The sequence below is a fragment of the Anarhichas minor genome, unplaced genomic scaffold (assembly GCF_050575085.1).
Source record: "Anarhichas minor isolate MPS153535 unplaced genomic scaffold, ASM5057508v1 ptg000047l, whole genome shotgun sequence".
Lineage (NCBI taxonomy): Eukaryota > Metazoa > Chordata > Actinopteri > Perciformes > Anarhichadidae > Anarhichas > Anarhichas minor.
This window is the reverse complement of record NW_027466493.1, coordinates 831715-848858: the sequence shown is the minus strand read 5'-3', so window position 1 is coordinate 848858 and position 17144 is coordinate 831715. Positions and strand designations below refer to the sequence as shown.

The 17144-nt window shown below is 45.2% G+C and overlaps 1 protein-coding gene across 1 annotated transcript; it reads right to left on the bottom strand.

The window, feature by feature from the left end:
- Positions 1 to 2626: 2626 nt before the first annotated feature.
- Positions 2627 to 15959, bottom strand: LOC142971569 (inverted formin-2-like). Its single transcript, XM_076112136.1, has 17 exons — positions 15771 to 15959; positions 11878 to 11940; positions 11449 to 11549; positions 10596 to 10701; positions 9812 to 10073; positions 8769 to 8884; positions 7406 to 7565; positions 7223 to 7256; positions 7018 to 7159; positions 6807 to 6939; positions 6464 to 6727; positions 4811 to 5230; positions 4610 to 4740; positions 4465 to 4526; positions 3998 to 4100; positions 3731 to 3808; positions 2627 to 2932 (listed from the first exon to the last, which is right to left on the bottom strand). The coding sequence occupies exons 1-17, from the start codon at positions 15957 to 15959 to the stop codon at positions 2627 to 2629; spliced, it is 2670 nt and encodes an 889-aa protein (XP_075968251.1).
- Positions 15960 to 17144: the final 1185 nt, after the last annotated feature.

Here is a 17144-nt window from a genome sequence, read left to right as displayed (position 1 = left end):
ATATATATGAATGTATATACACACATTTATATATTTCTGTATGTATAAAGAGAGATGTACATATATGTATTTATATACTGTTTCATGTGACCTGACAGGACGTGTCCTTGGAGCAGTTAACCTGTTCATGTCTGTGACATCATCATCATCACACACACACCCCCCCCCCCCGCCGGGCCTCAGCGCTTCATCCTCGGCTGCAGGCCGGACAGGAGGAGCCGGTTACCGGAGGACAGAGACAGACAGGATGACAGACAGACAACCGGAGAGTGAGACACACAGATAAGTGGACAGACAGACCGGTCCCCTCCTCCCCTCCACGCCCTGCCGCCCTCCTCCTCCATCTCCATATCTTACCTCCGCTCCAGATGCTGCCGCCACTCCGCCGCTTCTCTCCTCCGATTAAAACCCGGACTTGACGCGCTACGATGCGGCCAAAGCATGAGCGGCGTCCCGGGGCGGAGCGGATCCACGGACCGATAGGAAGCGGATCAGACTGAACGGTCGGTGATGCTGCTGCTGTTATGGCATCTCTATCTCCTCCTGACGCACCAGCGGCCACCCGCTGCGTCAACACGCACCGACACCACACTGGAGGACTTCACAATAAAAGCCTCGGGATGAAAATCAAAGCGCTGCTAGGAGCCTGAATCCGGACCTGAACCTAGATCTGAATCACAGACCTGAACCTAGATCTGAATCACTGAACTGTTAATAAAAGCTGACGCAGTCTGTTTTAGCTGATCAATGTTCTATAATAAGTGTTATTGATCAGGACTGATAATCAGATATTTATGAGAGGTCTGTACTTCCGGTTTGACATGTGATATCATATAACATATTATATCTTTATCAGTTACATCTGAACACAAACTGAACATCTGGAATCTTTGTTATAATAATGACAATGTAAACGTTTTAATTCATGTTGAATGTTATGAGACAGAAATGATGATTAAAGCAGATCAAATAAAACATTAACATGAAATATAACTGCACATATTCTCATTGTTTCCTCTGACTGTATGTTGCGCTCTTATTGTGAAGGCAGGCTGGTTTCCGGGTTGAGTGCTGGTAGTTGATGGATCAATATTGATCAGATGATTATTAGTATTATTTAATATTATTATATTATCAAGAATTATTAATGCGAATATTTCACATCTATTTTCGGGTGCAGTCACGTGATCTGATGGTTCTGGATGACGTCATCACAGTGATGATAATTATCATAACTCCTTTATTATTAATATTGACAAATACATATGCTATTATTAATAATCAAGATGCTAAAGTCACAAGTACTGAAGTACTGATAACTGCAATTTATGTAGTATTACATTTTAACAAAACATCTGTTTATAAAATATTCTATCATCATTTATTATTAATAAAGTTCAATCATCTCCATTAAAGTTATTAATAATCCTCTAATAACAGTAATACACAGCACGTTACACAGTGAGTACTTTTACTTCAGACACGTAGTATTTTAACTGAAGTAAAATATATTAATAAAAGGTGAAGAATGAAACTGAAGATCTGCAGTTTGTTATAAACTGATTGTCTGATTGATTAGTTAGTTAAATTCAAATACAAACACCTCAGACTGGAATGAAACCAGCAATAACAACAACAATTATAATACTAATTCAGAATGCAGAACTCAATCATCCACTTATTAATAAGTTTCCTGAACACCTCCTCAGGTAAACTGTCTTCAGCCAATCAGCTGTCAGACAGAAACATGTGACCAGTTTTTCTCTGCTGTTGACCTGGAGAGGAACCACAGAAGAAGAAATCATGACCTCAGTGTGACACACATCCTCTTAGCTTTGTGATTGGACCCCTCGGTCTGGTCCTGCAGGTGAAACACACACTCTGATTAGTGACACATCAACAGTAACTGGGCTTTTATCTTGAAAGTATATTCACCTTTATCATACATCTCCTCTCATTCTGACGTCTACATACCCGTTAACGAGCAGACGGCTACGTACACGTTAACTTCTACGTACACGTTAACGAAGAGACGTCTACCTCACGTTAACGTCTACGTACACGTTAACGTCTCCATACCCGTTAATGAGCAGACGTCTACGTAGGCTCTTGATTTACCAGTCCATCTATGTTCAGACCCTCAGCGATAGTCAGGTTTTTCCTGTTAAAGGGACCAGCTGAGGTGGTTCAACATCTGATCAGGATCCTCCTGTACGTCTGCCTTTAGAGGTAAGAGGCCCCAGAAGACCTCTGGAGGGATTAGATATCTGGTCTGGTCTGAGACGCCTCAGAGTTCATGAGGAAGAGCTGGGAAACAGTGCTGAGGAGACTCTGGAGTAACATCCTAAACCTGCTGATCCCAGCGGATGATAACGGATGGAAACTCAGTTGAACTGTGTGAACTGACACTAAAACTACTGAGTCAGCTGTAATCACAACATTTTATCACAGAGACGTTTCAATCACAGCTGCAGCTACTTCATTAAAAGAAAAAAAAAATCAACATCTACATAAACCTGTTGGTCCGTCTGCCATCGCCTCATTAATAATCAATAAAGATAATTTATTGATTATTTCGGTCAACAAAGGGCCGGCCTGGAATCTCACATCTGTGACCAGAGGAAGATTACCTCCTACTTTCACATAACATCAGCACCAGTATGAGCAGTAGGACCAGTATGAGCAGTAGGACCAGTATGAGCAGTATGACCAGTAGGACCAGTATGAGCAGTAGGACCAGTATGAGCAGTAGGACCAGTATGAGCAGTAGGACCAGTAGGACCAGTATGAGCAGTAGGACTAGTGGGTGTTTCCAGTGTGTTAGCTGCAGGATGTGGTGCAGCAGGGTGATTCTGGACTTGTTGGCTCTAGTTTCTGTCAGTTTGAGCAGAGTGCTGATCTTAAACCCTTCTGGGTTCCCCGTGTGAGTCCCCTAAGATGATGACATAACACAGTGACTGATGACATCCCAGGACAACAAGTGAGACCACAACCAACATCTTCAGATGAGATGTTGATAAATGACGTCACAGGAGTTTGTATTTAGTGTGTATATATCGTGCATTTAGTTTGTATATATCGTGTATATATCGTGCATTTAGTTTGTATATATCGTGTATATATCGTGCATTTAGTTTGTATATATCGTGTATATATCGTGCATTTAGTTTGTATATATCGTGTATATATCGTGCATTTAGTGTGTATATATCGTGCATTTAGTTTGTATTTAGTGTGTATATATCGTGCATTTAGTGTGTATATATCGTGCATTTAGTGTGTATATATCGTGCATTTAGTGTGTATATATCGTGCATTTAGTGTGTATATATCGTGCATTTAGTGTGTATATATCGTGCATTTAGTGTGTATATATCGTGCATTTAGTGTGTATATATCGTGTATTTAGTGTGTATATATCGTGCATTTAGTGTGTATATATCGTGTATTTAGTGTATATATATCGTGTATTTAGTGTGTATATATCGTGTATACAGACTGACAGGCTCGGTCCAGCAGCTCACCTTTGGGCTTCAGAGTCACACACACACACACACACACACACACACACCCACACACACACACACACACACACACACACACACACACACACACACACACACACACACACACAATAAACTGTATGAATTCAGTGGTTCCAGGTGTGTCTGTTATCTGATGACAGTGATGTATTTGAGCAGCAGGTGGCGCCGTTCTCCTACCTGGGGACATCCAGCAGCTGCAGGTAAAACTGGTCCACCAATGACAACTTGTCCTTGTCGGCCTGGTGAGACTTCAGGTTCCCTGCCTGACGAAGGACAGGTGAAACGAGTACAAGACAGGTGAAGGACAGGTGAGAAGTGATGCTGCTAAATTCCAGGTAGGAGAAAAAAGAACAGGCAAGACAAATGGATAGGTAGGACACTTAACTGAAAGGTGGGACAAGAAGGTGAATTACAGGTGAGACAGGTGTTTTAGTGTCACTGTGACCTCTGACCTCGTGCTTCTCCGGTAGCAGTTTGATCAGCTGTTTCAGGAGCTCAACGTCAAACCTGGACCTGTCTCCCCTCCAGATCAGAGACACAAAGTCTGCATGGGAACTGCAGGAGAGACAGACAGGAAACAGGTAAGGCAGGAGGACATGTGAAGGACAAGTCAGGTAAGTACAGGACAAGTGGGACACAAGGTGTGAAATAGACAGGTAGAGCATGAAGTAAAAGACAAATAAAGGAGAGGTAAAAGGCAGGTGATGGACAGATGAGACGGATGTGGTACAGGTGAGACAGGTAAATAAAATTAAACAAAGATGAACAAGAGAAACAGGGGAAAGACAAAAGACAGGTGAAGGACAGATGAGACAGTCCACCTGTCCTTCACCTGTCCTAGACTTCTTGGGACTGAGCATGATGTCACTGCTGTGATCTGTTTCTATTGGCTGAAGGACTGATTCAGAAGAATGGTCACCATTTGAACTGCTTCAGGAAGATGTTGAGGTTCAGACTTTTCTTGGCGTCGATGACGGAAATCTGTGGACGACGTTGACACATGAGGACAAAAAGAAACCTGGACATTAACTCTCAGGTGTGATCTGAACACCAAGCTGTCGTACCTCTTTGGGCTCAGTCTTGGCTTTGGTTCTGGTCTTGGTCTCGGTTGGAGGAAGACTGAAGAGCTGCTCGATGCTGCAGTAATCCGGTTCCATCGAATCTAAAGACACCGACGTCCACAAGGACGGATGCGCTACAGAGAGAGAGATGGACATGAATACATCTTCAGGTACATCTGAAGATAAAAACATCACAACACTAACCTGTCAAGGCTCTGGACGGGAGTTTCTGCCAGTTCAGTTTCTTCATACGAAGGGTGGGACAGGGGGCGGGGCTATAAAACGACTTCCCCAGACCCTGAACTGCCTGGGCTGCGATGATGTCACCTGGAGGAGCTCCCATACCAGGTAAGGGAGGGGGAGGAGCTACCATACCAGGTAAAGGAGGAGGAGGAGCTACCATACCAGGTAAAGGAGGAGGAGGGAGAGGAGCTTCAATACCAGGTAAAGGAGGAGGAGGGAGAGGAGCTTTAATACCAGGTAGAGGAGGGGGAGGAGCTACCATACCAAGTAGAGGAGGAGGAGGGGGAGGAGCTACCATACCAGGTAAAGGAGGGGGAGGGGGTGGAGCTACCAATCCAGGTAAAGAGGGAGGAGCCACCAATCCAGGTAAGGGAGGAGGAGCCCATGAAGTAGCAGAAGGACTTTCTGGTAGTCGAGTCTGAACCGCCCTGTCGATGGTTCGGATCTTGCGATTGGCTGAGAGGGACTTGTAGGGGAGGAGCTTCTCCATCAGAGTTTCGGCAGACATGTCAGCTACAAAACACACAGACTGAATAGTAAGGACCTCTTTGTCAAAGCCAGATCCATGTTCATAAGGAGGCGTCAGACTTACAGTCATGGGACATCAGAGTGACTCTGTCAGCCAGGTGCTCCAGGGCAAGCCAGACCTCAGATCTGTCCGGGTCCACCAGCAGCAAGGCCTGAAGGATGGACAGCAACTGGACAGAGGACGGACTGCTGGACACCTGGACAGAGACGGATGGGGATAGTGGAGGTGTTTCAGGTGGAGGTGGTGGTGTTCTGTAGGTGGAGGTGGGCGTTACCTTGGTGAAGATGGAGCTGAACACCTGCTGGTGGTTGCTCATGTCGATTCCTCCGTACAGTCGCTCCATCTCATCCTCGTCCTCCGTCAGCGAGTCCTCAAATGCATCACACTGGATGTTCAGGTCCTGGTCCTCCGTCTCCCTGGAGACAGACGGAGGTCACACACTGACGGAGGTGTTCATTATTCATTAACTAAATCTTTACCCGAGTTTGGGCAGAACATCCAGCAGCTGTAGTCCTGCAACAAAATGTTAGTGAGAACATCTGATCCTGATTTCAATGGCAACAGAACCAAAGCATTTATTATCAACAATAATAAGGTCACAATCATCTTATGTAATCATCATTATTCAGCTTCATCATGAACACATTGAGGATTCGTCCCACCGATGAACTCGTGTCTCAGCCGGTTCCTCTTCCTCAGGTCTTTTTGTCCCAACACGAGGACGTTGACGACGCTCATGAGCGTCACCATGAACGGGACGTTATTGGTGCCGTGGAGCTCGTTCATGATGACACTGAAGCGATACTGCTGCTTCTTCACACTCTGAACACAAACACAAGATGTCCAACAGCTTGTTCTGACTCACCAAAACACAAATACATACAACTTCATAACTTATAAAGCTTCTGATAAAAAAAGATTAATAAAAGTTAGGGCTGTCCTGAAGGCCATTTTTTGACCTCGCTGTGTGAGTGTAGACGAATCTCAAAGCCGTGTTTATGGTCTGGCTCTGACCGCATTATGCAACACAATACCAGGTAAAGGAGGAGGAGGGAGAGGAGCTTTAATACCAGGTAGAGGAGGGGGAGGAGCTACCATACCAAGTAGAGGAGGAGGAGGGGGAGGAGCTACCATACCAGGTAAAGGAGGGGGAGGGGGTGGAGCTACCAATCCAGGTAAAGAGGGAGGAGCCACCAATCCAGGTAAGGGAGGAGGAGCCCATGAAGTAGCAGAAGGACTTTCTGGTAGTCGAGTCTGAACCGCCCTGTCGATGGTTCGGATCTTGCGATTGGCTGAGAGGGACTTGTAGGGGAGGAGCTTCTCCATCAGAGTTTCGGCAGACATGTCAGCTACAAAACACACAGACTGAATAGTAAGGACCTCTTTGTCAAAGCCAGATCCATGTTCATAAGGAGGCGTCAGACTTACAGTCATGGGACATCAGAGTGACTCTGTCAGCCAGGTGCTCCAGGGCAAGCCAGACCTCAGATCTGTCCGGGTCCACCAGCAGCAAGGCCTGAAGGATGGACAGCAACTGGACAGAGGACGGACTGCTGGACACCTGGACAGAGACGGATGGGGATAGTGGAGGTGTTTCAGGTGGAGGTGGTGGTGTTCTGTAGGTGGAGGTGGGCGTTACCTTGGTGAAGATGGAGCTGAACACCTGCTGGTGGTTGCTCATGTCGATTCCTCCGTACAGTCGCTCCATCTCATCCTCGTCCTCCGTCAGCGAGTCCTCAAATGCATCACACTGGATGTTCAGGTCCTGGTCCTCCGTCTCCCTGGAGACAGACGGAGGTCACACACTGACGGAGGTGTTCATTATTCATTAACTAAATCTTTACCCGAGTTTGGGCAGAACATCCAGCAGCTGTAGTCCTGCAACAAAATGTTAGTGAGAACATCTGATCCTGATTTCAATGGCAACAGAACCAAAGCATTTATTATCAACAATAATAAGGTCACAATCATCTTATGTAATCATCATTATTCAGCTTCATCATGAACACATTGAGGATTCGTCCCACCGATGAACTCGTGTCTCAGCCGGTTCCTCTTCCTCAGGTCTTTTTGTCCCAACACGAGGACGTTGACGACGCTCATGAGCGTCACCATGAACGGGACGTTATTGGTGCCGTGGAGCTCGTTCATGATCACACTGAAGCGATACTGCTGCTTCTTCACACTCTGAACACAAACACAAGATGTCCAACAGCTTGTTCTGACTCACCAAAACACAAATACATACAACTTCATAACTTATAAAGCTTCTGATAAAAAAAGATTAATAAAAGTTAGGGCTGTCCTGAAGGCCATTTTTTGACCTCGCTGTGTGAGTGTAGACGAATCTCAAAGCCGTGTTTATGGTCTGGCTCTGACCGCATTACGCAACACCTCTCAGGTAGAGCTCAGTCCTTTTGGCCTGAGCTCCCCATGGAGTATATCGGAGACTCAAAGTAAACGGTGACTCTGGCTCTTGTTTGGCTCGTCTCCAGGATGTGACTCAGGAAGGACTCAGCGAGACATTCCTCCGTTGTCGGCTGAGTTTATGGGAAAGTGCTGCAACACATCTTATTCAATGCTGTTATTCTACAGTTTTTGTATATTTGTTATTGAATAAAACACTTTTTTCCAAAAGGTTTGGTGTGTCTTATGTCAAATATTTGGGTCCAGACCTAATAAAAGTTCTCAGGAGTCTTCTGTTTTTATCTTTAACTATTAACACATTAAGATAGAGAACATGGCAAAGAATATCTAACCTTAAATAAAGGTGTATCTATATATAATCATATTTTTTGAGTGAACTGCAGTTCTGAGACATTCTCAGCTGAACAGAGGGCAGATATCTGATCAGTGGAGAGAGTCTATTTTTTTAGGAAGAGACATTTGTTGTTCTTCCAGAGACAGCTATGGACAGGACAGGTACGTTCTTGCCCACATGATGACGGTATCCCATCATGCATCAGCTGTGGGTTCAGAGTGGGTGAAAACAAACCCGGGTGTAGCCGATGCCAGAAAACACTCAGACATCAGGAAGTGATCTGAGGAGTTTGTTTGAGTCTTATCTGCAGTTACACCCTGTTACTGATGAAGGAGAGCAAAAAGAACATTCAGAGCTGATAAGGAACCTTTAACACAACCATGTCGGGTTTCAGCTCAGTTTCAGAGCCACAGAAACATCAATGAACTAGTGAGCAAATATGTTGGGGGTCAAGTCAACATTTCCTCCTCTACTATCTACCAGAAATATTTCACATCTCTGAAGTTTGAGCATCTCAGCTAAAGTCTGGTGGGAAGAACAAACATATTAAACCAGACAGTCGCTCACTATCACTCGTCATGAATCCTAAATAAAGATGATCTGCATGGACCTCCTGAGACCAAGGTTACCTTGTAGTGGTCCAGGGCCTCCAGGGCCCGCTGGTGACCCTGAGGGTCAAACAGAGCGAGGGCCGCCAGCAGCTCAAACACCTGCATCTTCACCATTATGTTAGACGTGTCCAGAGCTGAGGACACAGGGGATGAGAAGTGGACACAAGGACACCTCATGTGTCTCCTTAACAACTAATAAGGACACACAACATAAAGACACGTGTCAGGAGTGTTAATACAACTGAAGAACTAAAGAAAAGGAGAGAAGGACCAATGGAAGGAGAGAAGGACCAGTGGAGGGAAAGGACCATTGGGAAGAAGGACCAGTGGAAAGAAAGAAGGACCAGTGGAAGGAAAGAAGGACCAGTGGAAGGAAAGAAGGACCAGTGGAAAGAAAGAAGGACCAATGGAAAGAAAGAAGGACCAATGGAAAGAAAGAAGGACCAATGGAAAGAAAGAAGGACCAATGGAAGGAAAGAAGGACCAGTGGAAGGAAAGAAGGACCAATGGAAGGAAAGAAGGACCAATGGAAGGAAAGAAGGACCAATGGAAGGAAAGAAGGACCAGTGGAGGGAAAGAAGGACCAGTGGAGAGAAAGAAGGACCAATGGAAGGAAGAAGGACCAGTGGAAGGAAAGGAGGACCAGTGGAAAGAAAGGAGGACCAATGGAAGGAAAGAAGGACCAGTGGAAGGAGAGAAGGACCAGTGGAAGGAGAGAAGGACCAGTGGAAAAATAGAAGGACCAGTGGAAGGAAAGAAGGACCAGTGGAAAGAAAGGAGGACCAATAGAAAAAGACAAGGACCAATGGAAGGAAAGGAGGACCAGTGGAAGGAAAGAAGGACCAATGGAAAGAAAGGAGGACCAATGGAAAGAAAGGACCAATGGAAAGAAAGGAGGACCAATGGAAAGAAAGGAGGACCAATGGAAAAAGAGAAGGACCAGTGGAAAAAGAGAAGGACCAGTGGAAGGAGAGAAGGACCAATGGAAGGAGAGAAGGACCAATGGAAGGAGAGAAGGACCAATAGAAGGAAGGAGTAAAACGGAGACCTGATGAACCCACCCTGGGTCAGGGTCTTGACGTAGCCCTGGTTGTCCAGGATAAAGTGCAATCCTTCGGATGAGTTCATCACGGCTCGGACGCAGGTGACGCAGGTCAGCTGCAGCAGAGCTTCGGCAATGCGAGCGCACCCGCGACCAGACAGACGGTCCAGAGCCTCCATCAGCAGGTCTAGACCCCGCAGCTCCAGAAACTGCAGCATCCAGGTCTGATCGCTGGTCTCCAACCGCCGCTGCAGACCGGAGTAGTTCACCACCGAGGGAACCTGAAGGGGATCACAGAGGGGTCAGAGAAAGGAGCTGTAGTTTAATAGACAAAAGCAAAACAGGCTGCATGCTACATGAACCTGCATAGCTTTTAATTATTACAAGCCAAAGTAAACTTCTCATCTGGGATCTCCTCAGACCCCTAACAGGGAGCCGGTCTGATGTTGGTTAGTTAAGTTCTTAAGTTTTCTCCAGTTTAATATTTCAGTTCAACCAGCACAACCGTAGTCCATGCTTATTTATTTAATCATTTCTAACTCTGCTTGAAGAAGTCCATCCTTCCTGCCCCAACGCCATCAGGTCCACCTAGTCCAATCTCCACTCACTAGACAGGGACCTGCACAGGGTTCAGGGTCTGCTGGGTTCATGGTCCGTTGGGTTTAGGATGAACACAGAGAGGCTGCTGGTCCTGAATGGATCCTGGTCCTGTAGGATCCTGCTCCTGTAGGATCCAGCTCAGTTAACCTGACAGTAAAGAGGTGTAGTTCCCTTTAGAGTCCACCAGGGGTCAGCAGTCCTACCTGCAGCAGTCTGATGGAGAGTTCTGGTTCTGCGTTCTCCAGGTTGGCCTCCAGCTTGGCGTCGGGGTTGTGGGTTCCCGTCACACGGTCCTTCACCGCCTCCCATCTGGTTTTAGTCGTCAGACGACAGGAAGCTGCAGAGAGACTGAAGGTTTTTATTGATCTTAAAACAGACGAGTCATCGTTAATGATAATATATAATGATATGTTATTTAATTAATAGATAATAAAAAAAAAGAAATGTTAAATAATCAATAATAATGTGAGTGAGTGTGTGTGTGAGCGTGCTAGTGTGCGTGTCAGTGTGTGTGTGAGTGTTAGTGTGTGTGTGTTACAGTGTGTGTGTGTGTGTTACAGTGTGTGTGTGTGTGTGTGTTACAGTGTGTGTGTGTTACACTGGGAGTGTGTTACAGTGTGTGTGTGTGTGTGAGAGTTACTTCACGTTATAAATGCGTCTTTGTCGACTTGTTAAACTCTTCTTCTGCAGTTCAACATGCAGAACATAAAGAAAACATTTAGTGTTTCTTTGTATGAAAGTAAATTATTAGTTATTCGTGTATATTTTGTGTATTTTGTGAGTATTTCGTGTGTATTTCGTGAGTATTTTGTGAGTATTTCGTGAGTATTTTGTGTGTATTTCGTGAGTATTTCGTGAGTATTTCGTGAGTATTTCGTGTGTATTTTGTGAGTATTTTGTGTGTACTAGGCACCACTAACAGTGTAACATGAGTACATGTTATTAATATGTATTTTAATGTGACTTTAGAGAAACAACAGACTGAACTCATCATCTGGTCATTTATAAATCAAAGATGAATAAATATGTTTGATTTGAGTTATTGTGGATCGATACTTCCGGTCTAAAGTGAGTCCTGAGGCGGTGGTTTCTCTCTGAACCGGCAGACTAACATGAACCCGGACTCGTTCCTCTGGATCACCGACACCAGACTCCCTCTAAAAAACACACGATTTAACTCAAATACAACAACTTTAATTTAATAAGAGGTTTAACACCGGAGGGGGACCGTGAAGGACTCTCGTAGTGGACCCGTTCTAAATGTTTGATGTTAGAAAGCCCGACAGACTAAACCGGGTCCGTCTGTAGTCCTGAACGAGACGTTTGATTATTAATCACATGAAGAGTTTTAAACACCGTTTCTCAGACGAGGTTTGGCAGCGAAACGTTTCATCACAGAACATATTTGATCTTAAAGTTTAAGATGATTATTTTAAACAGACGTGATTAACGGGTCGGACTCTACCGGGTCGCACGTGCTCTTACCTGATCGTCGGTCGGTCGGTAGAAAGTTGATAACACTTCGTCCTCGCGGTGAATCACGGTCCTCTAACACGTCCGCAGGATGTGGGCGGGGTCAGAGGTCACCGGTACCAGGTGCCACATCTGTGCGCGTGCGTGGTGTGCGTCGGGTTCTCATTAATATTTATAAATATAACTTCTGTTCTTTAAATAAAACTTTAACTCAGTGTTTTTTATTTGTTCTACTGGAAAACCATAACAATAAAACAATATGTGTACAATGATGATACGATCTATGTTTCTGTATTATTACTATCAGGCCGTTTAAGAACATTCATGCTGTTAACTCTCAGTCCAGACACGTGACGCACCTGTGTGGAGGACCAAAGGGACATGAAGAAGAAGTGATTCTGTGTGTGACCAGCAGAGGGCAGACTGTCCCTGAGAGGAAGTTCACCACGTGTTGTTGATCTGAGCAAAGTTTTGTCCAACACACTCTGTCCTACATTTCCCATAATGCACCTGGATACTGTCTTTATAGATGTATATACATATACACTGCTGTTCAAAGGTTTGGTGTCACTTTTCCCTGAAAACATACATGAAATGAGTTTAAATAGGAAGAAATGTCATTGACAAAGTTACAAATAATGATTGTTAATTGAAATAATACTTTCAAACTTTGCTTTCATCAAATAATCCTCCGTTCATCCGAGCTGTGGCCTCCTAGCTGTCCATGTGTTGAGGTGATGTGAAGACATCTCTCCCCGTGCTTCCTGAAGCTCCTTCAGTCCGATGGGCTTGATGGAGCTGCGTACCGTACGGTCAAGCTGCTCCCACACCAGCTCCACAGAGCTGAGATCCAGTGACTGTGCTGCTCCATGAGAGACAGACTGACCTCTGACCTCTGTCCAGGCTCTGTGTTCGTAATCTCTTCTGTTTATTGGCCAGTCTGAGATATGGCGTTTTCTTTGCAACTCTGCCAAGAAGGCCGGCATCCCGGAGACGCCTTTTCTCTTTAATGAAGCTGCCAGTTGAGGACCTGTGCGGCGTCTGTTTCTCATACTAGACCCTCTAATGTCCTCCTGCTCCGCTGTGCACTGGGCCTCCCACTCCTCCTCTTCTGTTAGAAGCTCTGTGAAGGGAGTAGTACACAGCGTTGTACCAGATCTTCTGTTTCTTGGCAATTTCTCACATGGAAGAGCTTTCATTTCGCAGAACAAGAATAGACTGACGAGTTTCAGAAGAAAGCTCTTTGTTTCTGGCCATTGTGAGCCTGTAATGGAACCCACAAGTGCTGATGCTCCAAATACTCAACTGGGCCAAAGAAGGCCAGATGTATTGCTTCTTTAATCAGCACGACAGTGTTCAGGGTTAGGGTTGCCATTGGAAGACAGGACTACTGGAAGCTGAGAATGGGCCTCTGTAGATGTTTCATTAAATCAGCTGTTCACAGCTGCAGTAGTCACTTCCAACAGGAACAACTACACAATATTTATGATCAATTTGATGTTATTTTAATGGGCAAAACATGTGCTTTTCTTTCAAAAACAAGGGAATTTCTAAGTGACCCCAAACTTTTCAATGGCAGTGTATATGTACAGATATATACATATACATATATATGTATATATATCAGTGGCGGCTGGTCAATAGAGGGCCATGGGGCCTGGCCCCACCTTGAGCCACACAAAAAAAAAAAAAATTATAATAATCATAAATTATACAAATTGTCAATATTTGTGTTTTTGAACTATGGAATGTACCCAGTAATATGTGTAAAATATGATATCTGCGCAATATATGCTTTTCCTGCTCGTCCTCTCGGGATCGTTTTGGCCCAAAAGAGGCGGGTCTATGAAGCAGTTTAGCCAATTGCTGATTGAAGATATAAATGAGTGACATACAATTTAGCCAATCAGCGCCCTCAAATAGATTCAGTGTGGGGCCAAATCGTTTTGGCCCCACACTGAATCTATTTGAGGGCCCTAGCTGCGCGTTCTCGTCAGGAGAAGTCTCTACAGGCGAGCGCGAGCACTACTCCTCCAGGTCTCGTTTGAGAGGAGAACTTTGGCGGAGATTCTGCAGACCAAAGAGCTGATATCAGATCAGCCTGACCTCACAATCAGACAGCAGACTAGCGGGAAAGGGAAGCAGTTGTAATGGGAAAATATGTCATAGTCTCATGTGAAGGTTTAAAGAATGTAAGTCCTAAAAGTGCAGACACCAAACTGTAGTTTCAGTAGATGACTTTAATTAGTTTAGTATCCAGGTGTCTTGTTATCTGTTATCATTGTGCACTGTTTCTTTCTTCTTCGTAAGACAGAGACACAGAGAGGCCTTGACTAACAGAGATCCTCTGTTTGAAATACTTTTGACTTCCTTTGCTGACGCGTTATCTGAAGTTGTAAAGGCGTAAACCTTTGCATGCACATATGATGTGTGAGGGTAAAGAATGTCTATTCTGTCTCTGCAATGGTCATTTTAACAGTGTCACAGTGGCTTCAAAGGAAGCATCTGTTGTGAGTTTAAACTGTTTATTGTAAGGCAAACTGTGAACAAAGGGATTTGCAAACACGAGATAAAGCATCTTCCTGACTGTAAATAAATTGACTTTACAAACCTTGATCGTTCATCAAAACTCTGTTTACTTTATATTGATAGAAAATCTCCACTTTCTTCTCCCGACTAGTCATAAGAAATATTCCACAACAAACTTGACGCCCGAACAGGGACTCGCTGACCGTCCATCAGGCTCCAGGGGGACCGTCCGGAGAAAAGGCCATTCCAGGTTCAATAACTGACGTTTCCTGTCTCAATACCTCCTTAGACAAGAGAAGAGAGAGCCGGCGGAAACCGAGGAGTTTCTGATTGGCGGCACGCGAATTCAACGACAAAGAATTAATTTCTACAATATCGGGTAAGGAAGTTAAAATTCCAATTGTAAAAGTAATTGTAAAAGTAATTGTAAAATTATACTAAGATCGTATAATTTAACAGACACAGATGAATGATCAAGTAGTCATTATTATTTGGGTAACACAATTGTTTTTGACGTTTGTGGTTTTGTTTTACGAATGGTTCATGTAAACTCCCTTTTTCGTTTTCTGACGTATCACTATTACACGCTTTTACGTAGGAGACAGGATTGTGTTATACGGTGATGATTTAACTCAGAATAAAAACATTTTGAGATCGTAACACAGATCGCTTGACTACAATTGTTATAGGTTTGATGTAAGATCGTTGTTAAATTATCCAATACGTGAATTCTACTAACGAAACTGATAGGATAAGAATCGTGATAAACTAACTTAACGTGAACTTCAAATAAGGTTTTTGCAATAGTTTTTTCCTTCGGTAAAGAAACTTACGCTTTATAGTGACAACTATATTGTTTTTAAGATAACGTTAACGTGTCCACGCCTGAAAGATGGGTGGTAAGCAGAGTAAAAGCAGGGAACCCTCGGGTCCGATAGTGGATATGATGCGACAGAAACACGGAGACGGGTGTTTAGAATGCCTCACGTACTGGTCAAGGGAGTTTGGGTTTCCTGAAAACGGCTCATTGAGCGCCGCTAAGCTCAAAATGTTACGAGGGGATTTAGAAGGTAAATTGAAACAGATGAAAGGTGGCAAGAAAGTCAAAGTTAAAGACTTGGAAATGATAGAGAAAAACCAGATGTGTTTGACACAGTGGGAAAATGAGTGTGAAACTAGGGACAGAAAACAACTTATGAAATCTTTGATGTGTTTAAAAGAAGAAAAACTGATTCCAGACACACATAATCCATTATTGTCTCCCTCTGCTATGTATCCGAGTCTCACAGGAGCGAGCGGCCCCCTCCTGGACACGTGCTGCCGACTTTCCCCACAGGATGGCGTACCACAACCACCACCACCACCAACACCACAACCTCCACCACCTCCTCCACCATACGCCGAAGCACCACTGGTGGGCAGACCAGCAACCCGGCTCCACACTCAACAGCAAGAACAGGCTCGCCTGGCAAACGAGAAGCTCCGACAGAGTCCAGCCTCACCTCACCACAACCCGGTTGTCTCTCCTCCGACGGCTGCAACATCGACACCTGCCACCTCACCATGGTCCTACACAGACCCGCATAGCTGGCGGGGTGCAGCCGGCGCTGTCGTCAACTGGCTCAACCCCGACACACCCACACCAGCCTTCAACCTCGACACATCCGAAGCTTGATTCAGGTTCCAGGACCCGCTGATGGTGCTCCGGGTCTCGTGTTCAGAGCCTGGACTCAAGCTGACATTATGCAGGCCTCACTACATCTGCCAAGCATCCAGAATGGCGCAGCTTTCGCAAAAGACTTCCTGATATTCTGTAAAGAATTTATGCCGACCGGCCCAAAAGTGCATCGATTGCTGGTAAAACATGTTGGCCCAACTGACTTTAGCAAAATCAGGGCCACAGTTACAGGGGCTGGCCATGACACCCGCCAGATCAAGCTTGTCTGGACAGCAATGGAAAACGGTCCATATGTCACTTTCATCACAGCCGTCTGCGAGGCTATAGAAACAGCTTTCCCCTCGAAAGTTAACATGGCATTGATTAATAGCACCAAGCAAGGTAGGACTGAAGATGTGACATCATATCACCAACGACTCATGTCTGCATTCCAAACACACAGCGGTATTGAAGAACCGGCTGACAAAACAGCAATGTCAGAGTGGGAAACACATCTCAAGAATGCTTTCGTGAACGGGCTGCTGCCAGACATCAAAACAGCCACCGAACGCTCCGTGATTGGCCTGGAGGACGCAAGACTTGATGAAGTGGTAAAACACGCACGACACAACTGCAAAATGCACAATGACACTCAAGCTAGACAGGAAAAGCTCTCCAAACAAACTGGAGAAAGAGCTCAGCTTGCGATGCTTCAAGCTGTCAAACAGATGACGCTAGGAGTTGAGGGAGGCCAAAGACAACCCACCCAACCACGTAACAACTTTGGGCGGGGTCAGCAAAGGGGGCGTGGAAGAGGACAACACCGTGGAGATGTAAGAGGGCGTTTCCAAGATGGCCGCCAAAGAGGAGTTTCACGTGTGACACAGGACAATGAATGCTTCTACTGTGGAGAAACAGGACATTGGATCAGAGATTGCCCACATCGTAATGCACACAACGGATCACGACAGCCACGTGGCCGACAGCACGGAGGAGACGGAGGGGGTGACTTTCATCAACAATTTGGCACTTCTGACTGACGCGATGTGGGGAGGCGAGGCAATGCACATGGGCAGGAGACGGCTGACTCCCT

Bases quoted from the DNA above. Each gene is read 5' to 3' on its own strand.
- LOC142971569 (XM_076112136.1), bottom strand. From the start codon at position 15,959: ATGGTGAGGTGGCAGGTGTCGATGTTGCAGCCGTCGGAGGAGAGACAA. The intron at 11,941-15,770 runs GTTGTGGTGTTG...CGGACGTGTTAG, and splicing joins TGGTGGAGGAGGTGGTGGAG to AGGACCGTGATTCACCGCGA. The intron at 4,527-4,609 runs GTACGACAGCTT...CGTCGTCCACAG, and splicing joins CCAAGACTGAGCCCAAAGAG to ATTTCCGTCATCGACGCCAA.